Source organism: Petromyzon marinus, chromosome 43 (genome assembly GCF_048934315.1).
Source record: "Petromyzon marinus isolate PM22_M1 ecotype Great Lakes invasive population chromosome 43, UKy_Petmar_22M1.pri1.0, whole genome shotgun sequence".
NCBI lineage: Eukaryota > Metazoa > Chordata > Hyperoartia > Petromyzontiformes > Petromyzontidae > Petromyzon > Petromyzon marinus.
Window position 1 is genome coordinate 4,987,837 of NC_133709.1, and position 22,436 is coordinate 5,010,272.

At 44.5% G+C, this 22,436-nt stretch overlaps 1 protein-coding gene and 1 long non-coding RNA gene across 3 annotated transcripts; one reads left to right on the forward strand and one right to left on the reverse strand.

Annotated features, from left to right (window-relative positions):
* The first annotated feature begins 243 nt into the window (after positions 1-243).
* Positions 244-16,360, forward strand: LOC116951543 (uncharacterized). Of its 2 annotated transcripts, none has more exons than XR_004404253.2 (3): positions 244-363; positions 9,266-9,376; positions 9,896-16,360. It is a non-coding gene; the product is annotated as an uncharacterized LOC116951543 (long non-coding RNA). The 2 variants fall into 2 exon arrangements; XR_012946743.1 differs by lacking the exon at positions 244-363 and adding an exon at positions 1,750-2,347.
* A 556-nt stretch (positions 16,361-16,916) lies between these two features.
* Positions 16,917-22,322, reverse strand: LOC116951539 (baculoviral IAP repeat-containing protein 5-like). Its single transcript, XM_032970232.2, has 4 exons — positions 22,102-22,322; positions 19,397-19,506; positions 18,689-18,806; positions 16,917-17,816 (listed from the first exon to the last, which is right to left on the reverse strand). The coding sequence occupies exons 1-4, from the start codon at positions 22,210-22,212 to the stop codon at positions 17,730-17,732; spliced, it is 426 nt and encodes a 141-aa protein (XP_032826123.1). The 5' UTR covers positions 22,213-22,322; the 3' UTR covers positions 16,917-17,729.
* Positions 22,323-22,436: the final 114 nt, after the last annotated feature.

Below are 22,436 nucleotides of genomic sequence, written 5' to 3' on the forward strand. Positions count from 1 at the left end.
TAAATGGGTTGCCCTTGTGTCGCCTTGCTGGGGACACTTTTTGACACCAGGGCACGAGACGACGGTTATAGTCCAGGCTGTTTCCCGCGAGTCGTCACATGAATGGTGCCGATGGGTGCGCACGGAACGCGGTGACAGCGCGCGTCAGCTCGCCGTCATGGCCCCGTGACACTCTTGCACAATTAAAAGTAGAAATCACAAACCGTTGGCATCCACAGAATGATTGCCTCTGTCCCACTTCAATCGCTTGCCGGCAGCATTTCAGATGATTGCCAGAAGGGCTCGTAAAGCCCGCTGGCTGGCTCGCTCGCCAGCCCCGACACGAACATGTAAACGTTGATGTCAAATTCCCCACGTCTCTGTGTAAGTCTATGAGCGTCTATGTGAATTGGGAAAAAGTAAGTCTGTAGGTCTCTATGTAGTCTATGGGTGTCTATGCGAGTCTCCATATTAAGTCTATACGTCTCGATGTAAGCCTATGTATGGGTGTCTATGTGTTTTGTAAGTCTGTAGGTCTCTATGCAAGTCTATGGGTGTCTATGTGAGTGAGTACTAAGTCTATGTATCTCTATGTAAGTCTATGGGTGTCTATGTGAGTGAATGCTAAGTCTATGTATCTCTATGTAAGTCTATGGGTGTCTGTGTGAGTGAGTACTAAGTCTATGTATCTCTATGTAAGTCCATGGGTATCTATGTGAGTGAGTACTAAGTCTATGTATCTCTATGTAAGTCTATGGGTGTCTATGTGAGTGAGTACTAAGTCTATGTATCTCTATGTAAGTCCATGGGTGTCTATGTGAGTGAGTACTAAGTCTATGTATCTCTATGTAAGTCTATGGGTGTCTATGTGAGTGAGTACTAAGTCTATGTATCTCTATGTAAGTCCATGGGTGTCTATGTGAGTGAGTACTAAGTCTATGTATCTCTATGTAAGTCTATGGGTGTCTATGTGAGTGAATACTAAGTCTATGTATCTCTATGTAAGTCTATGGGTGTCTGTGTGAGTGAGTACTAAGTCTATGTATCTCTATGTAAGTCCATGGGTATCTATGTGAGTGAGTACTAAGTCTATGTATCTCTATGTAAGTCTATGGGTGTCTATGTGAGTGAGTACTAAGTCTATGTATCTCTATGTAAGTCCATGGGTGTCTATGTGAGTGAGTACTAAGTCTATGTATCTCTATGTAAGTCTATGGGTGTCTATGTGAGTGAGTACTAAGTCTATGTATCTCTATGTAAGTCCATGGGTGTCTATGTGAGTGAGTACTAAGTCTATGTATCTCTATGCAAGTCTATGGGTGTCTATGTGAGTGGGTACTAAGTCTATGTATCTCTATGGAAGTCCATGGGTGTCTATGTGAGTCCGTGTAGTTTCTAAGTAAGTCTGTCTGTGGTTCTCTACAGCAGATTTTTGTTTTACTCGGCACATTTTAACACGCGTGCGATTGTTTATTTGTTTTAGTGGTAAGATGAGCAATAGCTAAGTCTGTGCTCCCGGGTTGCCTGCAGGGATCGAACAGTGGGGACCGCGCAGAGGCATTGATTGGCCCGATCCTGGCCAGCCGGCTCAAAACGTGGCGAACATATCGATCCGACATTTCGCAACGGGCGTCCAAAAGTACCGCTGTGCTATCGCCCGCTTTGATCGGCCGCCGGTTGCTCGTGAAGCCATCCACTGGCTTCACCCACTCGCGTCGACACGGACATTTAATTTTGTTATGTTTGCTCATATATATATTTTTACGGGGGTGGTGGTGGTGGCGGTGGAGGGGGGGCGGAATTTCCCTCCGTTTTATCTCGAGAGCGCAATCGGCATATTGCGACGAGACGACCAATCCGTTCGTATCTCTCGCAGAGCAGTGCAGGTCCTCGCGTATCGAAAACGAACGGGCCCACGCAAGCGGACATTGCAGAGCTACGTCTGAGATCCATTCAAGTGTCCTCCTTCTTGCCCACAACACGGTCGACGGCAGCGCATTCCCGCCCGCTCTGCACAGAAGAGCGATGCATCGTGTTGAACTTCTTTAGCACCATACGTGGCCAAACCTGCTGATCGGAGGTGCGGGGGAAGGACGGCAAACTAAACACGAAAAGCAGTCCCGAAGGAATCTAGATTTTAAAAGAGTACCGCTCGCTTCAGTGGCGTGTTACCATTGAAAGGAAGTGCGTTCCAGACGGCCGCAGAAGAGCAATGTGAACGCGCGCGATGCGGTGACCGCCGGCTTTGTTCGATGTTCAGCCAAAAGCCTCTGCCGCTGCTACCGCCGCTGCTGCTGCTGCTGCCGCTGGGAGGATGACCACCGGAGTTCACCCGATGAGTTACACGCGCCTTGACGAGAGCAGCGAGGTATTGCGGTTCATATGTGGCAAGTACTGTCCATCGTACGAGCAAAAAAAAAACAAAAACCGATGGATTAATTTTAAAAGCTGCGCTTTTTATATGCTTAGTTCTTTCGGTAAAGTCACGTTGAAGGGAAACAACAAAATAATGAAATATATATTTTATTATTTTACTTTACCGAAAGAACTAAGAATATGAATTACTGCAGTCACGAAAGCTTTAAATCAAAATTTCTGCGCTTTTTAGTCAAATTTCATGCAGAACCTAACGTAAGCGACGCTTATCGTGTCGCCGTTTAGTGCGCAGTCTGTGGGTTGCTCTATTGATCCCCTCTTGTTATGGATATCTTCACGGGGCCTTAGTTCCGTTGTTTTGAATGCGATTCTCTTCGGCCGGAACGAACGTGTCGAAAAGCAGAAACAAACATTCCTTTAATCGTAGGCTTTAAAAACGAAACAATCTAAAACCACTCGTTTGCTCCTTCTATGTAATTTATTTTCCTTTAAATCGCTCACCCCCCCCTAGAGAAAGTAGAATTGAAACCTTGGCGAACAATGATAGTGAAACCAATGTAGGTCTACCAAGTTCCACTTTTTAAAATGGATAATAAATTAATGCGGTGCTTTTATTACCGTGTTTAACTTTACTGGGACATGTTGTTCCATGCAATATTTACACGTGTATGTGTATTTGTATATACTGGTACAGTCTTTGACCAGCGATGGCATAGTGGTTAGCGAGCCGTGCTACAAACAGCGGAGTTAAGATTCCCACTCTCATCCAATGCCAGTGGTGTATATCGGAACCGGTCCTGGGCATCCCCTAGGTTGACTCAGCCTCAAATTAGTACCTGGTGCGGTGTGTAAACATCGCCACTGGGGAGACAAAGGTGGCCGGGCGTGGTGCCGGCTACCCACCCCATCTTGTGCCGTACCGGCCTTCACAGGTGCTCGCTAACAGCACTCGCCCCAATAGTCTATTGAGGCTAAACGGGGGGATCTTTGTCTTTTATTCTGTACGTACAGTACCGTGAAATGTACCCTGAGGTATAGCTGTGGGGCAACGATTTACACAATGTGCTGTGAAACTTGACATCTGAGTTGGATTCTCAGCCACGGCCAACACGAGTGGGTGAGTGATAACTTCACTGGTCCTGGAAACTTCCCCCATTGCCTACCTGCATTGACCAGCAGAGTAAAATAAAACAAAGATCATGGGGGAACCCTTCACCCGGTGGTAGATTGACAGACAAGGTTTGTCGATTATTGATATATATAAATAACGTAACCTGGTACATCTCTCCATCAAAATAATCTAAAGCCTCCTGTAAATCACGTGACTTGTGCGTGGTCACCTCCACATTGGAAGTTATGGTTGTTACTACTCGTGAATGCTTCCTGGTTACGATTGGTTAGATTAGAAGAATCTTTATTGATTCTGGAGAAATCCGATGAGCTATGAAGCTCTTTTTCACAGACGTCTGGATTGTGGATAAGATCCGCGAAGTTCGCACCTACTTCATCAGCGATAAGGGGAGTTCGACTGCACTACAATTATATTAATTCAACGAGACTACTGGCTTACTGACCCGGTAACGATCCGACCGTCCGTTGCTTGTTTATTGAAAGGTTCCATTGCGATCGTAATTGAAAGGTTCCATTGCGATCGTAATCGGCACTTAACGTAACTTTGTTGAAGGGGAGACAACGCGGACTCAAACCTTCCGCGAGCTTTATCGAAACAGGTTGGAACATGCACAACCGTGACACACACGTTGGCTGCGTGTGTGTCACGCCACCGTGGCTAGATGTTAACTACCTTTCCTGGTATGTAGGAGGTCATGGGTTGTAGGTTCGATCCCGACCCTGACGCCCGTTGTATATTTGGCCTTTGCATGTTCACCACGTGGTCGTGTGGATTCTTCTCCGGGTCCTCCGGGTTTTTTCCCCTTCCACATTTAGAATGAACATCACGCGTTTAGACTATTTGGCTGCTGTAAATTTCCACGTGATAAGCCACTTCGTTGATAATCTGTGGCCAGATCGCTTCTGATAAAGAGAAATAGTTCAATGGGCCTTACATGGTAAAAAAAAGTCAAATTCTCACGAATTTGTTTAAGGGGAGGGGATTTGTGACCCAGTCAGCCGAACTGTCTTTCCCTCCCTCCGAAGGAAACTTTGACCACTGATTATCAGCTGAACCCCTTTTTCCTTCGAAGGATTATATTTCATTTATGGTTGCCGCGAACAGGCCCAAAACCCGAGCTTGCGACGGGGCAACACTATCGCGACACCCGATTGAAAAGACGGGTTGCCCACATTGTTGCAGTACGCACTGCTGCCCTGTCCTATGCGAACCAGGGAAATCGCAAGACATTTGTGTTAATGCAACCAAACGATCCTCTGCGCCTCTCGCAGCGATGGATCACGGACCACGTGCATGAGCGTCACCGCTGCCGCCCACCAGCCCAGGTTTAAAATGGTCTGACTGCATGTGTACTCGTTTCATCTGTTGGCTTGACATTAAAATTTTGTTGAAAACCCACACTTAAAAGTTTCACAGAATAAGATCGTACCTGACCACATCCTCCCAAAAGAGCGGGCAAAGCAGCACTTTGCTGATGTCATCAAACGCTACGCAGTTCACTATAGTTCCAAGAAATGTGTACTCGGTTAAGAAATTCAATTTAAATTACGCAATTACAGCACTGATGAATGCCGCATTCTCGCGTTGCTGAATAACGAGTGCTATAACGCACACACCATGGGTTTAAAACGAGGAGGTCTCTAAACCCACGCCAATGCGTAACTCTCCCATCAGCAGTTGCGTTATCAAGTACGGGGTCAAACGCGTTGACATATTCGCAAACTTTACGCGATGAGCCTTTCAGCGCTGTTTTTTTTTAAATAGTCTCTTAAGTTTCGGGCAACCACTATGGTTTAATTTGCCCCCCCCCCCCGCCCAAGGTAATTCCCGACGAGTGACGCAACTTTATAGTAAAATATTTGTTTTTCCTCGGATCATCATTAAAAGAGATTTATCGGGGCCAGGTGGCTGAGCGGTAGTGAGCTACCACCGGCCAATCATCCCTGCGGGGTCGATAAAAAAAAGTGTACAACTTTGTGGGGGAAATCAGCCTGGCCATAGGAATGTGGAAGCCCCGCCACTTCGCTCAGGGGTGCTGTAAACAAGGAGGTGAGTGAGCATGCATCGCCTCAATAGCGATTTCTCATCTGAGCAGGAAATCACGTTGACTCTTGTGAGGTGAAGGGCTAATGCCCGATATGTCGACGATTATATAAAAATATGTATTTTAAGGCCACGCAGTGTTAATTATTAACGAATGTGTCGAGTTTGTTTTACGTACGAGAGCTATTGTGACAGGGGATCGCATTGACTTACGTGCTCTAAAGAAGAAGGGCTATTGCCCGAAACGTCGCCTTTGATCACAACAAAACGAAGGCCACGCAGTGTTAATTATTGACGAATGTGTCGGGTTTGTTTTTACTTACGGGGGAGATATCGGAACTCGACCACCCGACCCCGCCACCCTCCCCACGTTACGAACAAATTAAGACGAGGCGGGGGGGGGGGTGCTGACCACGCTTTGCGGTCGAGCCCGATGCACGTGACCATGAATAATGACAAGGCGGCGATTTTTCATCGTGACGACGCAGGGGGAGCGAGCACGTTAACCGCAAAGCCCGCAAGCACAGTTGTGTCGTGGGCCCAATCCTGAGCCCGGGGAGACCGTGACACCGACTCAAATGGGCATTCTGCGCATAACGCCAACGCAGGGACGACGCGGGGGAGTCATCATCGTCATCATCGTCATCATCGTCATCATCATCATCATCGTCATCATCGTCGTCGTCGTCGTAAGGGGCAAGGGGCGCAATGTAGTTTCCGAGAATTGAACGGCTGATTTGTCAGGAAAACCACGCCGTATATATATGTAGCCTGTATCGTCGTTAAAAACCCGCCACCACCCGACACAGCCAACGAGTAGTAAGGGTTGTCACGTAAACAGAACGTGGCCAATTCGTCACAAGTACAGCACACCGGTGTGTTGGAGAGCCAAGCCACAACATTTTACGACGTTTCGCCAGTAATTACAACTAGCTTATATTCCTAGCTCTTTCGGTAAAGTCACGTTGAAGGGAAACAATAAAATATATATAAAACAATAAAAATTCTCACGACGTTTCGACCATAACACAAACGGTCGTCATCAGGTGTGTCGGTTTGCATAAATGTATATTTTTTAAACGGTGTATTTATTTATTTATTTTTAAAAACGTCAGCGCCACACGCAGCGATTTGGCAGTTTATTTAGAAGGACGAGTCCATCTATGTTCTGAAAAGAGGAGGAGGGAGACGAAAAATTAATGTATGCTGTCTGAAAGCCACTGTAAGCGTGAACAATCAATTAAGACCTGAAATAGTTTATCAAATCTTTCCAATGATTGCTAAGCCAGAATCCATCGTCTCGGTTGAAATTGTCTCTGTGCTTGTATATGTGGATAGCCTCATGAACAAATCTCTCATGGTAGCCAGATGGCTTACAAAGAACCTCTGTCTTGGAAAAGTCAATGTCATGTGAGCCTACTGAATTATAGCAATGATCTGCCACGGCAGAGGTGTTGGTCCTACCGTGTTTAAGGTCTGCTTTGTGTTCACGAATGCGGTCCGAGACATGGCGTTTGGTTTCTCCAATGTAACTACTACCACAGAGGCAACTTAGTTTGTAGATACCAGGGTACTGTATGTCCGGAATCACATCTTTTACAGATGGAACCAGATCACGGATTTTATGTAATGTGTTGAAACGGACCTGGATCTTGTGTTTATTCAAGATTTTGGAGATCTTTTTGGTGATCCCCGCAATGTAGGGTAAAGTGATGGTTTTGAAAGGCTCCTCAAGAGGGTCCTTCTTCATGGTTTGAGTGATAGCTTTTCGGATTGTATAGTCGGAGTAACCATTAGCCTTAAGAGCTTGGTGTACGTGCTTGAGTTCACTGCCTATGTATTCCTGGTCGGATATGCATTGGGCTCTATGATACAGAGTCTTGATCCAAAAAAGGTAGCTTGCCATCTTTTTAGACTTCCATGGTAAATCTGATGGCTGGGTGTATGGAATTGATGTGGTCGAAGAATTGGTCTAGATGGCAAGCTACCTTTTTTGGATGTCCTAATTAAAAAGAGACCTGATGGTTCAATGAGCCACTCTGTCTACAGGAAAGCTACCCATACGGATGCTTATCTGAAACCGGATTCCCACCACCATCCATCACAGAAGAATTCTCTCATCAAGACTCTGTATCATAGAGCCCAATGCATATCCGACCAGGAACACATAGGCAGTGAATTCAAGCACGTACACCAAGCTCTTAAGGCTAATGGTTACTCCGACTATACAATCCGAAAAGCTATCACTCAAACCATGAAGAAGGACCCTCTTGAGGAGCCTTTCAAAACCATCACTTTACCCTACATTGCGGGGATCACCAAAAAGATCTCCAAAATCTTGAATGAACACAAGATCCAGGTCCGTTTCAACACATTACATAAAATCCGTGATCTGGTTCCGTCTGTAAAAGATGTGATTCCGGACATACAGTACCCTGGTGTCTACAAACTAAGTTGCCTCTGTGGTAGTAGTTACATTGGAGAAACCAAACGCCATGTCTCGGACCGCATTTGTGAACACAAAGCAGACCTTAAACACGGTAGGACTAACACCTCTGCCGTGGCAGATCATTGCTATAATTCAGTAGGCTCACATGACATTGACTTTTCCAAGACAGAGGTTCTTTGTAAGCCATCTGGCTACCATGAGAGATTCGTTCATGAGGCTATCCACATATACAAGCACAGAGACAATTTCAACCGAGAAGATGGATTCTGGCTTAGCAATCATTGGAAAGATTTGGTAAACTATTTCAGGTCTTAATTGATTGTTCACGCTTACAGTGGCTTTCAGACAGCATACATTATTTTTTCGTCTCCCCCCTCCTCTTTTCAGAACATAGATGGACTAGTCCTTCTAAATAAACTGCCAAATCGTTGCGCGTGGCGCTGACGTTTTTATAAATAAATAAACCGTTTAAAAATAAATACATTTATGCAAACTGACACACCTGATGACGACCGTTTGTGTTATGGTCAAAACGTCGTGAGAATTTTTTATTGTTTTATATAAATATTTTATTATTTTATTGTTTCCCTTCAACGTGACTTTACCGAAAGAGCTAAGAATATGAATTACTGCAGTCACGAAAGCTTTAAATCAAAATACAACTAGCTTCTTCAGGCGACAGCCAGATTTGTGAAGTCCATCTGTTTCGTTCCTTATATAGAGGCGTGGTAGATGTGGCGACCACACTTGTGCGCTCTTGCGCAACGTTGGCTGTGGCTGTGTCGGGTGGTGGCGGGTTTTAACGACACATTCATATATTCACGTGATCTAACCTAAAACACCTCTATTATGGGTGATACTGGTCGCGAAAGACTACGTGTTAAATTCACCAACCTGAACAGACACAGCAATGGTGAAGTATAGTAAAACGATATCGTCCACGGCCTACAAGGCGTGCGGGGGAGGCCCTCGTCTGCAGCAGTGGATTTACGAGCGGGCAAATCGTGACAAAACTCAGAGGGGAGTTTTGGCTGCATTACCGAAGAATCGCACGCAAGGTTTCATTTCACGTCCACCTGGAAAGCCCCTTGCATTCGTCGCAGCCTTGCAGCCGTGAGCGCCAACGGAGCGTGGGCGTTTGCCCACGTTCCGATGCGCGTTGGCAGATATATATATTTTTTCAGTTCCTAAATGTGTTTTTTTTCTCATCAACATTTCTTTTTTTTGGGGCGACCCAGTGCAGTATCGATCTGTGATTCTGTTTCATTGAACGCGCGTTCCTGAAGACGCTCCAAAGCAGCACGTGGATCGGATTCAATTCCCGAAGGGGCTCCCAGTGCGTGGAGTGAAACATCGGACATCGTGCCGAAGGACATCATCTCCTCGGCAGGCGGGAGGTAAAGAGGACGACAGTAACCCTGCACCTGACAGCCAATGAAAGCATCACCAAATTATTTGACTCAAAACGTTGCTTTTCCGAAAGCCCTTCCAGTGGTAATGTCAAACCATGCGCTCGCCATTGGGTGGCTCAATTTCCTGCTGAGAGAAGAGGTCACCCCACCTAAAAAAAAACTGTTCTCAGTGGTCCGACAGTTGGCCTAATTAGCAAATCAAATTTTATGACCGAGTGAACTGACATAGCCGTGGATAAACACGTTTGTGCAAGGTTTCAAAAGTGGAAAACCCCTCCACCACCAAGCCCATTCTGCTCGCCGCTGCACCACACGGCAATACTGCAGTTGCTTTTTTTTCCCCTTCAGGTGTTTCGAGAAAGAAAAAAAACACTCTGATAAGACATACCTGGAAAATGCTGCCCCTCGCAGTAATAGTGGACCCTGCAGGCTTTTAAGTGTGACATTACAACGGTGCATTAATAACGTCGTACATTTGGCATTTTCACCATTCTTGTCGCGCAGGACAATGATGCAAGGGCACCGCGCTTCACGGACGGATTTAGTCTGCCAGTGGAGAAGCGACGTTGCTTTGTGCGATCCCCCTGAAGAACGACCTGAAGAACCCTCGGGCTAATGTTGCCGCCAACTGCTGCCCTCTCACCGATCTACTCGGCGGCAGGGTATGGGGCTCCATACCTGGTATGCGGGAGCTCGTGCCCAGAACAACCGCCAAATGCGATGTTAAACAACGCAACGCTTCACGTGGACTGAACACGGCTTGCGAACCTCAGTTTGGTTAGGCCTAGGCGCAGACAGTCGTAACTTGCTGTGCAGGCACGCTTTGGTAATGAATTATGGATACATTCAGTTTGTGATAGCACCTATGCAGATGTCCATCTGCTCCATACTCTTAGTATTTTTTCATAATGTGGTCATTAGTAGAACAAACTTTCTGACTTCAGCTTGCTCGTGTGGGTGGCTGGCCTCTACATTGTTCATTAGTCAGTTCTGGATTAACTTTGTGCACCATGTATGTACATGTAATAAATAAAAACCTAATTTGTCCATAAAAATTAATTGGAACGCAATGCGCATCATAAACGGACCACTGGAACCGCTGCCAATCGCATGGGCTCCCTGTTCTGGCGAGCATCCTGCTGCCAAACATCTGCGGAAGCGTTCGAATTGCAAAGGAGTTTACACGTTTTCCTGCCAATGATAACCGATACCCATCGACCAAGACCTCGGCAAATGTGTCTCTCCGCCAAGTGGGATCGCGCTGTCAACGATTTTTATAATCTCACCCAGAGCCGGAAGAAAAGGTCGCAGCGAGCAGTTGTCGAACAAAAGCAGACGTCTGGATAAAACGCCTCATTCGAGACACAATCATCGCACCTCCTGCCTTTGCATTCCTCCTCCAAGACGCTGGCGGTTGTAACCATTAAGTGCATCGGAACATCAACGGGCTGATGCGCACATCTCCTACGTGAATGGAAAGTTAAAGGACGAGCCACAACTGGTGCGACTGTGGCCATGCAACCCAAACTATGGACCCATATGGTAAACCACTGTAGTCTGCGCTCTTCAATTAAGCAATAGCAAGGCACCACCACGAACTCTCTCGTGAGACCCTCTCGTGGCTATCAGATCTCTACATTGGCATTTAGCTCCTGAACATATTGCCATCCGCCAGAAGAGACAACAATGTAATATGTCTCGTCTAATTGTTAAAAATGTTGGACTGTGAGGACCGGCACACAGTGACCTACTCATTTCAAACTTCACGAGGGTATTTTTAATGCCCACTAAGTAATGGACAGCTTGGGTTCGTACGGTTAATATGGCCGCGGTAATAACCACGGCGGCCTGCCGGATTCGAACCACGAGCCTCTGCAACAAGAGGCGAATGCGCTACGGCTCTGGGTTAGTTGGTGCCAGCTTTGTCTGGGTCAGAAGGGGAGGACTCCACAAATTAGATCTGGTCTTTCCGATTGTTACCTGATCAATTGTTCTATAGATAATCGGTTTTGGATTTCTCAACTGGTCAGCAAAAATGAAAATAGTTGCGGAAAAAAACGTCTCACCGTGTTCCAATTTGTGTCACTGGACAAGTTATCGTGCCCCCCCTTTCTTTGTGTTTAGTTTATAGGCCTTCCCCCGCACCTCCAATTAGCGCGGTTGGCTTTCGTAATGTGCGAAAGGAGTTTCGCATACATACGTACATTAGGAAGCCATTGGAGCTATGCACTTCTAAATCGAGATTAAAAACTCATTTTTTTCCAACTCCTTTTTGCGTTTAGTTGGTTTTCCTTCCCCCGCACCTCCGATTAGCAGTTGGCTATGTATGGTGCAAAATAAGTTAAACATACATACAGACAGATGGCCAGGGCGAATGCCATTTAATGCCCTCAATCGTCGTTGGGAAACAATTCAATAGTGGGTAACATATGATGAGCACTTTGGATATTTAACCTTGAAAATGTTGGCAGCGTTTTAAGAGCGACGTTGGGTGTGTTTATTATTCCGTCGCCAAACAAGGACGGACCTGCGTGGGCATGATCGATGATTTATTGCAGGTAAAAATAAAGGTGCCAACATAAGCAGCTGCATCCAGTTTTGGGGTGTGCCCACAAGTGCGGAATTATCACGGTGCCTTGTCTGTGGACTATGAAAAAACCATTGGACCTTGGCTAGAAATTGATGCAGTCCGCATCATCCAAGCACCAACAACAGCAAAACAACAAGGCTTCAAAATGAAATGCTTAAAAGTAACACGCATCTATTCGCAAAACAGAACAGCCACACTGCGACTTACGTGAACAAAGTACCAAATTTAGATGGAAAGGGAGGGAAATCACCAAAAAGTTATTCACAGTGACATTTAGATGTGTTTCTGATCAAATTCGACTGGAATAAACGAAGGCGTGAATATGCGTGAGCTTTAAGCATTTTAAAAATGAGCAGGTGGAATATCCATCATAACGTCCGATTGTAATGAACTGCAAGAAATGTTAGAAAGACTTCGTAAATTAGGCTGCAAGAGATGTTAGGCTCAGGATAAAAAGGCAAAGCAAACTATTAACGACTATTTTATTTTTATTTTACCAGGTAAGATCCACTGAGCTATATAGCTCTTTTTTCAGAAGCGACCTGCCCATTACGTGATAAGCTCAACAAAGTGGCTTATCACGTGGAAATGTACAACAGGAGCCAAATACATTGAACGCATGTTGATTCTTAATGTGGAGGGAAAGACCGAAGGACCAGGAGAAAAAAAGATAGCATACAAACTCCAAATATACAACAGGTGTCAGGGTCGGGATCGAACCCAAGACCCCCTGTGTACCAGACGAGGTAGTTAACATCTCGCCACCGTGGCGCCCAAAAGTTGCACACATGTTCGCCAAACAATTGGAGATATTGGAAGTTGAAAAAAAACAACATGTGTACTGCTCCCGAGAACGGCAATAAAAGGCAGGCTGAAATGGGGTGAGAAAAAATAAAAAAAAAACATGTGGTCGAGAGTAAGATCGAGCGATTCTGGGAAGCCGACCTTCATTATGAAAAGTAACAAGGCAAGGTGCGTGGCAAATAATGTTTAAATATGCCCGTACTACCCACCATGACGTCGATCAGAAACACGGATATTCATGAACAATGCAGAACGAAAAACGAAAAGGTGCACAAAGGTGCACGCTTAGAATTACACCGAGATGAAGGAACACGCGGACTAGACATAAGCAGGCTTAACGACACCGTGAATATAAGTAAGCTGTGGCAGGGAACCGCAAGAGATACAATAATGGCCAATAGTTAAGAATAATAATGGAATGGAAACCAAATAATGGAATGCACCAATGGACGTACAAACCGAGATGGAGCAATGAATCCAGCGTGTTAGTGCAGGTGCGAGATAGATTTTGACATCTCAGGATTGTGAGCGTTGGTGCCTTGGGAAAGGGGCCTTCTTCCAGCAGTGGATTGATCACGGCTGGTGAACATGACGATGATGAATGTACGAACGAGAACTTTGCATCTTTAGCCATAAAAATATAAACAGAGCAGTGAAACTTTTCATTTTTTATGCAATTTTAGCATAAATCTGAGGTGTTTATTATACTGGCACGCAGGATCTGCACAAGCACACTTTATTGCAGATAACATGAGGGTAGAAAAAGCGATTGACATTTTTGGTGTACCTTAAAAGGTATAAACACCCACTCTGAAGCCATCTATAAATAGAGTGCTACTTAGGAGATATATTTTATGATGTTTAAATATACTGGCATGTGTTGTTCATCAAGTGCCAAGAGTCGCGTGGATTATGGAACTGTGCGACAATAAGCTGTTACACGACACTCTGAAGTCGACGGTGCTCACTCGCCGATATCCAACTGAACATCGCGGTGCGGACTACGAGGGGAACTTTACAAATCTGCGCCTCTGCGTTGGCTTTCAGTCTTGTCAAATATCGCACGACCGGATATTCGCCGAAGTGCTCCAAACCCTCCGTGAACCACACCGATCAGAAGGCAACACAAAGCCGCCAGCCAACGATGATCTGAACAACATCCCACATCCACAGGCTGAGATCGAGAACTCGGTCGTTTTGGAAACACGCGGCACAAGCTCTGCACGACGTGAATTTTAACATTGAAACGGCGTGGAACAATTTGTGGGATTCGAGCAAGGTGCCCTGGAAACACCTCATCAGCAAGCCCACAACCACACTGCCCGGCTTCGACCTTCCTCTACACACTTGAGCAGTGACCCCACCACCACACTGCCCGGCCTCAACCTTCCTCTACACACCTGACTAGTGACCCCACCACCACACTGCCCTGCTTCGACCTTCCTCTACACACCTGACCAGTGACTCCACTACCACACTGCCCTGCTTCGACCTTCCTCTACACACCTGACCAGTGACCCCACCACCACACTGCCCTGCTTCGACCTTCCTCTACACCTGAGCAGTGACCCCACCACCACACTGCCCTGCTTCAACCTTCCTCTACACACCTGACCAGTGACTCCACTACCACTGCCCGGCTTCGACCTTCCTCTACACACCTGACCAGTGACCCCACCACCACACTGCCCTGCTTCGACCTTCCTCTACACACCTGACCAGTGACCCCACCACCACACTGCCCTGCTTCGACATTCCTCTACACACCTGACCAGTGACCCCACCACCACACTGCCCTGCTTCGACCTTCCTCTACACACCTGACCAGTGACTCCACTACCACTGCCCGGCTTCGACCTTCCTCTACACACCTGACCAGTGACTCCACTACCACTGCCCGGCTTCGACCTTCCTCTGCACACCTGACCAGTGACTCCACTACCACTGCCTGGCTTTTGACCTTCCTCTACACACCAGATCAGTGATTCCCACCGCCACACTGTCCGACTTCCATCCTACATGGAAACGATGGGCATTTAACCATTAGTGGAAAATAAAATCTCATGTTGTGTACGACTGCAGCTACAAACTCCAAACCATGGAGCACATAACCTGACACCATCCCAAATATAAACCAAACGTGAAGGTGGTTGGCCGAGTGGGTGACAAGGTGGGTGAGGGAGTGGGTGCATCTGCAATTCACCGACTCTTAAATCAATAAGATGAACTAAAATCACCATGAATTTAATCTCTAATATTTGCTCTTCATTGGCCATACAAAATCGTCGACACTGGGGTGAATGACAACCTCATTGTAATTGTTGTGGATTATTCGAATTTTCTACGAGTTGAATATCCCAGCCGTGGCATAATGGCGAACACGTTGGACTTGGCAATCCAGCGGTTACTACTCGATCTCCCGACATGGCAGTGGAAACAATAATCCAAGTTTGTTTTGTGCGCGCGCACAAGTGCGACCTTTTGTACTCCAAGTGGATAATTTATCTTGTGGGGGGGGGGGGGGGTCTCTTTGCTCGCAACATAATGGATCGTTTGGAGACGAGACCAAATGCAAGTGGCCAAGTAAATCAAAAACGGATGACCGCCGACCGTTGGCACCAGCGTCCTCGTGTGACCCCGACGCTGGCATGTTATTGCACTAGTTCTGTAAATCACTCCCGGTGGTGGTTACAGTTGAAGGAAGCGAAACTATTGTGCAACCGTCAAGTCTGTTCATGCCCACCTTGGCATTCAGTTGAAGATTGTTGTAAAATCACATATCTGCTTTTAAACTGATTGCTCTCTGGTGTAAACCATTCTTTAGACGAAGTGTTCGCCTTTTGGCGTTCTCTGGTCTGACACGGGTGAGACTAGGCCCTAAAGGTGTCAGTCAATCAAGTTCAAAGTCAATACGTATATTATCAGAGCATGTTTTTGTTTGAATGTTCACCACATGTACGTGTGATTAATGCGGACATGATTCCTTGCAAAAGGTTTTAATGTTTTTTGAACACCTTAACACCTGTTTCATTGCAGAAATGGTAAAACCTATTCTTATTTTTTTCAGTCAATCAAGTTCAAAGTCAATACGTATATTATCAGAGCATGTTTTTGTTTGAATGTTCACCACATGTACGTGTGATTAATGCGGACATGATTCCTTGCAAAAGGTTTTAATGTTTTTTGAACACCTTAACACCTGTTTCATTGCAGAAATGGTAAAACCTATTCTTATTTTTTTCATACTTTGATACTGGCAAAAAAGGCCCCATGTTGGAGCTAATCAACTTTTAAAAAAAAGGCTAAGTTTGGGGTTGGGAGTACATAATAGTGCAGGACCTGGATGGTAAGGCTGATGTGCTCCTTTATGCAAGTAAATCAGGTACTGGAGGGGGGTTAGCAGCTTTTCAAAGCCTTTGTCGCCATAACATCATATCCCAGAATGTACTCCCGTGTTCGAGCCTTCTTGCATGCACTCGACAATATGCATGCAGTCCCGAGGTGTACGGCATGCGTTGGAACAATTAGAATGTTTTGTTCAAGTCGCAAGCAATAATAAAATACGTGTTCACTTACTATCGCAGTTCTGGTTTTGATTCAAGCACACTACACCTATGCATTCACAGTGCACAAGTCTACATGGGCTGGTGCATTCATTGTTTACGTACAGTGCAAAATAAATTTAACGTACATACATAGTTAAATGATCGCTTCATTTTCAGATAATTCAAAACACTTATTTAAAAGCCGAAACAAAAAAAAACGAGTTTCCCAAAAGGTGAATCACAGATGTGGATTGAGTCTTAAGGTTAAACTTACTTTACAATATGGCACGACTGTGCAAGTCATAAGTACATTTACAAAGTTTGAAAGGCCATTTGCGCACAAGTGCTACGTAAGGGCGCACACACAAAAACGATGTCTTTCTCCAGCTCACAAAACCCTTCATTGTTTCACGCATGCCAAGTGAGTTTTAATAAATCTGGTTTTATCAGTCGTGAGCAACACTCGCAGCCAATGCGCGGGAAGATAATTCACGGAATAAGGTGGACTCGGTTAATCCCCCCCCCCTCCTTTCTCACCAACTTACAACATTTTTGAAAAGTAAATAATAGAAGTGCCCATTTCTAGTAACTTCAAGAGTTCAAACTTTATTCAAATACACAATTACCACAATCAACGAAGCCCTCACGACATCACAGCCTCAACAATTTTGAGCGGGCACTTAAGAAAAGTTTATTTAACTGTAAACTATGAGCGAATTTACAAAAAAAATAGTTTTTAACGACAAGCACTCCAACCATCCAAGGAGCTCTGCAAATTTGCAAAAGAAAATCCACCCGGCGCTTGTTATTATTCGACCACTGGTGGAGCATAGATTAACAATGGCAAGCATTTACTGGAAGGCTTGCCTGACATTTTGAAATATCACTAGCTTTACATATAAGAGTATGTGCACAACATTAAAACATAAAAACATCAGCTATTCAATGAACACTGATCAGGTCTGCTTCCGCAGGCAAAGCAGAGATGGGTTCATCTGTGACGGACCAGGGAAATATTAGGCCAATTGTCATCGGCAATGGGTTTCACATGAGCAACAAATTTGGAGTGGACATCGCATTAAGAGATAATTATTAAATATGTATTAACGAATGCAATAACAATACAAGTCGTAGTTACCTGAACCAATCATCTGTTCAGATCCGACTTGCGGTTGTTTGGAAGTTACCACAATTTACCATGCTGGGGAGGAGCAATCCATTTATCCAGAATTAGCCATCTCTATATATTATTTTCAAAACGGAAAATAGTGCCGTAAGCGAATTGCAGGCGATGACTGCCTTAAAATTGCCCCCATCGTATTTACAAGCTTTGGCACCATCCGTCAGCCACGATTTGACGAGCGATTTAAGTACTTGGTTCTCAGCCTAGCAACAATCTCTACAGATCGTGGAGCTGTTCGAGCTGCCGCCGCACAGCATCCGCCTGGTGCAGAAACTCCGTCTTCTTCGTTGATATGACCTTTTTCTGTCAAGCGAGAAATGCAGTCACGTGACATTCTGTTTGCAAAAAATGAGCAAATATGACATGCTCAGGCAAAAACCATACTTTAAGCACAATTTAATACCTGTGGTCCTGAAATAAAAATGGTTTCAGATAGCAAATATTTTCATTGCAAAAGTGTATGTCATGTGTGTGCTATTTAATGTAAAATCATTATCAATATTAATTTGTGAATTTAATCTGTTGAATCGACGCAAAAACGGAAATCTTTAATATTTTGGAACAGTAATTGAAATGCAAACTTAGAAATATATTGAAATACAAGTTTTCCATAAAGTTATCAAATTGCTGTAAATTATAATTTGACAGCAGTTTGAACTGCGTGAATGAAATGTTGGTAAGTCCTTTATACCAAAGTTGTTTTGGCATCAGACAAATGAAAAGCCAAGTGGTCTTCAAGAATGCAATACAGAAGCATTTAATGCAATAAGCCGAAATTTCTGGCAAAGAACTGGGACTCAAAACCCGAAGCGATGGCCACTGGCACACCGTCGGACATCTGCATGTTTAGAGGGATTGCACCAAGGCGATTAAATCTTTAGACTACCAAGCGTGAGTTGTGTGTATGTGGTGTATCAACCCAAGTGCTGTAAAATTACTTCGTAAAATGACAATATATTTACAGATGTACTGCATAGAGGAAATTAACATCATAAACTGAAAGGGTAGCTTTGTTGACATGCCACTAAAAATAAAAAAAATACAATTACAATGGGCAGAGTTTATTTTTCACCACCTTAACTGAGCTGTGTGGTCTGCCGGGTTGAGATAACTTTTCATGTCATGTGTATTTTGCAAACACCGTCTTTTGTGCTGAACAGTAAAACATTATTTACCAACAGGTTCTTTTGTCGCTCAGTTTCCAGACTTATAAACTCTTGGACAGTAAGATCCTCAAATTCTTTCTTGCGCGTCAGGAATCCACAATCACTTGAATGTTTCTTGTGTTCAATCCTGGAAGGTCAAGGAGACAGTGTCGTGTTGTTTAAAATGGCCTGTACAAGTATCGACCAATGCATATGTTATTGGATTGTGAACCAATGAACCATTACAATAAGCAGTAAATCACATCAAGAACAAAGGTGTATGGACAGGCATAGTTTATAGATCTATCAGGCATAGCTTAAAGTTTCTGTATTAATATGAAGCACTAAGCAGACAAGAGAGTGCACTGCAACGGGAGTTTGATCCTAACGTCTTTTAAGGAATACCTGAATCTGTAATGGGAGCCCACTCCCATCAAATTGCATTGATCAGCGTGCTGAAGTATGGTCAAGCAACCACCAACACAGCTTGTGGTGGTCTTCATGCAGCAGTAGATTGACAAATAAAAGTCATATTATGGAATGAGTCAAGCCATAGGACAACCACTGATGACTTCTTCACAAATTAGTAATCATTGACCCTAGGAGGGGTGATGGTCCAAACCAAACTCCAAACATTATTTTAACTCATAACCTTCCAACTGCGAGCCGTTTGCTCCAATTTGAAGTAACATGGGCTGGATTGGAACGGCAACACATCACTATCATAACCCCACTCACAAAGGCACGTCATCCTGTTCCCAGCCGTCCAGCTCCTTAAAGCAGAAGAAGCAGATTACTGCATCCAGCTCCAGATCGGATGGCTGGTGGAGGAATCCGGCTATTGCCATCTGCACGTGGGCACAAAAAAATAAACACCGTGCACGCACACACCTGTCAGTATGGCAAGATGTCTCAATTATCAAGAGCCTGCTCTCACTTGTTTAAAAAATGTCATCAGCATGGGGCGGTGCAAGAAAATCCATTGCCTCTCATATGCTATACACCAGAGGCTGGCAACCAAAATGAGCCATTTTTTTTTAATTCGGTAAAACAAAAAATATGTATTTCAAGAGCCGCAATGCATCCGGATGCGAAACGGTGGTCCTTAATAACTAACATTAGGAAGCAGTCCTTAAAGAGCCGCACGAGGACGTTACTGACGCTGGGCTGCACCCCCTTCACCAATAAACATGCAATGAGCATGGTGGTGAAGTATGGTCAAATAACTACCGGTGATCCGCAGGGTGTGGGGTAAGGCCCTCATTTGGTGGATTAATAAAATGGCTGTAAGTATAAATTAATGCCCAGGAAGTGGTGGTCTAGTTTTTCTTGTGCTGGTAGAACAAGGAAGTGACATGTACTGAAATTAATTTAAGGAACAATTTCGTAAAGTTTAAAAGCAATACAATTTATTGACTTAGTCGTAGGCAACTTAAACAAAATAATCTTATAATTGAGAAACTAGATGATTGTTATAATAATTGTTTTGTTTGCTAGTAGAGAAACGCATTGCTCTGCAACAGTACATTCGAGACAGCTGTAATTTTTCGTCTCACAATCCTGCACTCCGAGCATTAAAAAAGTAATCTGCTTTTTATGGAATAATATTCAATGATAATCTGGATCGCAAGGTTTTTTTTATATATATCGTCGGATTTCAAGAATATTCTGGCGAAAGAATGGCATTATTAGGAACAAATTGAAAAGTCAGAGTACTTTTAAATTAAAAGTGGTAAATCTTCTGTATTCGTCACGCCCACCTCTACTGTGTAGCTATTACAGATCTACCAATATTCTTTCTTTTCAAAACAATGTTAATTTGCACCAACGGCAAAATCCAATTTGCCATTTACCCCAGCTAGTTTCGGTGGCAACAGGCCGCAGCCACCAACAATAGTTATTGTAGCAGCCAGCCATGAAACTCGAAACATAGATATATAGTTTTAAATAGTATGATTATTACCGCTTGTTTACCCAAGAAAGCCTCGCCAAGTCAACATATTTTTTTAAGACGATCGATTTTGCTCACGTGTCATCCAAATAGTCATTTGCAGGTACATGTTCAGCGTTGGGATGTTTGTTCAAACACCAGTCACACAGTTACGTGTTACCACTGCGCCACCTTGCAGGCACATTGTATATTACACTTCAATGATGCCCTTACTGGACATCTGTGAAGAGCTTTATAGCTCATCGGCTTCCTCCAATTATAAACAAAAAAGTTTTGTCTGGACTTAAAGCTTTCGTGACTGCAGGAATTCGTAATCTTGTGTCTTACGCGAATGCCACGTAGATAGATCAAATAATAAAAATAATAACAATATCACGACGTTTTGATCGCAACACAAGCAATCGTCATCAGGTGAGAAATATCGCGGGAGTGCTGCTGAGAATGTATTGTTGCGATCGAAACGTCGTCAAATTTCTATTATTATTTGATCCATGTGGCTTTACCGAAAAGACCCAAGAATATAGAAAAGTAATGATACTGATATTGGCGGTGTATGGCAATCCACGTGCACCGAGTAAAGCGGTTTGTACAGCATTGTTCATTACATTCGCTTAAATTTGTACAAGTTCCAAAGAATTGAAAATGATGAACACGCGCACGAATTCCCTTTCACGAACTGTACTCGTGTATTAGCAGCGTAGGATAAGCCTTTGCGTTCAGGATACCGTTGTTAGTAAGATATGGTAACTCGGTAGCATTCTAATAGTATATCCAGGCTTTCACTACCAATTAGGATTTATAATCAGTTAATTTTTAACTGGATTAGAGCTCTGTGCAACGGAATGCCAATTAAATCTAGACCAGCAAAAACAAAAAAGTTATTGCTGTGGTTTTCCCACCTGATGATAATCGCTTGTGTTGCGATCGAAACGTCGTGAATTAATTTATTTTTTATACCTACGTGACTTTACCGAAAGAACCAAAGAGTATGGAATGACAATTATAACACTCAATTCTAGATTTAAAGCTTTCGTGACTGCAAGGATCCATACTCTTTGGTTCTATTCGGTAAAGTCACGTAGGTAAAAAATAAAACAACAAAAATCACGACGTTTCGGCCACAACACAAGCGGCCTTCATCAGGTGAAGGGACCAGCCTCGTCCCTTCACCTGATGAAGGCCTTCACCTGATGAAGGCCGCTTGTGTTGTGGCCGAAACGTCGTGATTTTTAGTTGTTTTATTTTTTACCTACGTGGCTTTACCGAATAGAACCAAAAAGTATTATAACACTCCACCGCTCGGACAACGGTCAAAACAAAGGCGCGTCCTACATATACACACGTACATAACGATGTGACATTCGTAGAATGCGGTATTGCCGGACGCATAAACACAACGGCGTGGAGGAAGAGGAGGAAGAGGAGGAAGAAGAGGGCGGCGAGGGGGAAAACTTCACCCAGAAACGTTTGCAACACGAAACCGGCGGCTCACCTGCTCCGGAGTGCACGCGCAGTTCTCCTTGAATGGCCAGCGATCATCATAGGTCTTTCTCCGCCTCTCCAAGTCGTAGAACTCCTCGCCGATCTGCGTGTACTTCTCCATTGTGGTCCCTGGCTCAGCTCCTCCTCGTCGTCTCCAACGTTCAACTTCTTTACTCCGCCATGAAGCAATGCCGGGGGGGAGTGGGGAGGGGACGAGCCCCTCACAACTTGTAATAAAAAAAGCCCGCGAGCGTGGTGGGTGACGTCACCCTCCGCCATCTGATTGGTCCGATGACGTGCGCTCGTATGAATACCGCTTCGTGATTGGGTACTGTTTGCTTCTGG

What these genes read in the sequence shown, in the direction of transcription:
- LOC116951539 (XM_032970232.2), bottom strand. Translation starts at nt 22,212, where the DNA reads ATGGAGAAGTACACGCAGATCGGCGAGGAGTTCTACGACTTGGAGAGG. An exon ending in GAACAGGATGACGTGCCTTT is followed by an intron (nt 18,807 to 19,396) that starts GTGAGTGGGGTT and finishes TTGACCTTCCAG; the next exon opens with GATTGAACACAAGAAACATT. An exon ending in AGCGACAAAAGAACCTGTTG is followed by an intron (nt 17,817 to 18,688) that starts GTAAATAATGTT and finishes CTCGCTTGACAG; the next exon opens with AAAAAGGTCATATCAACGAA.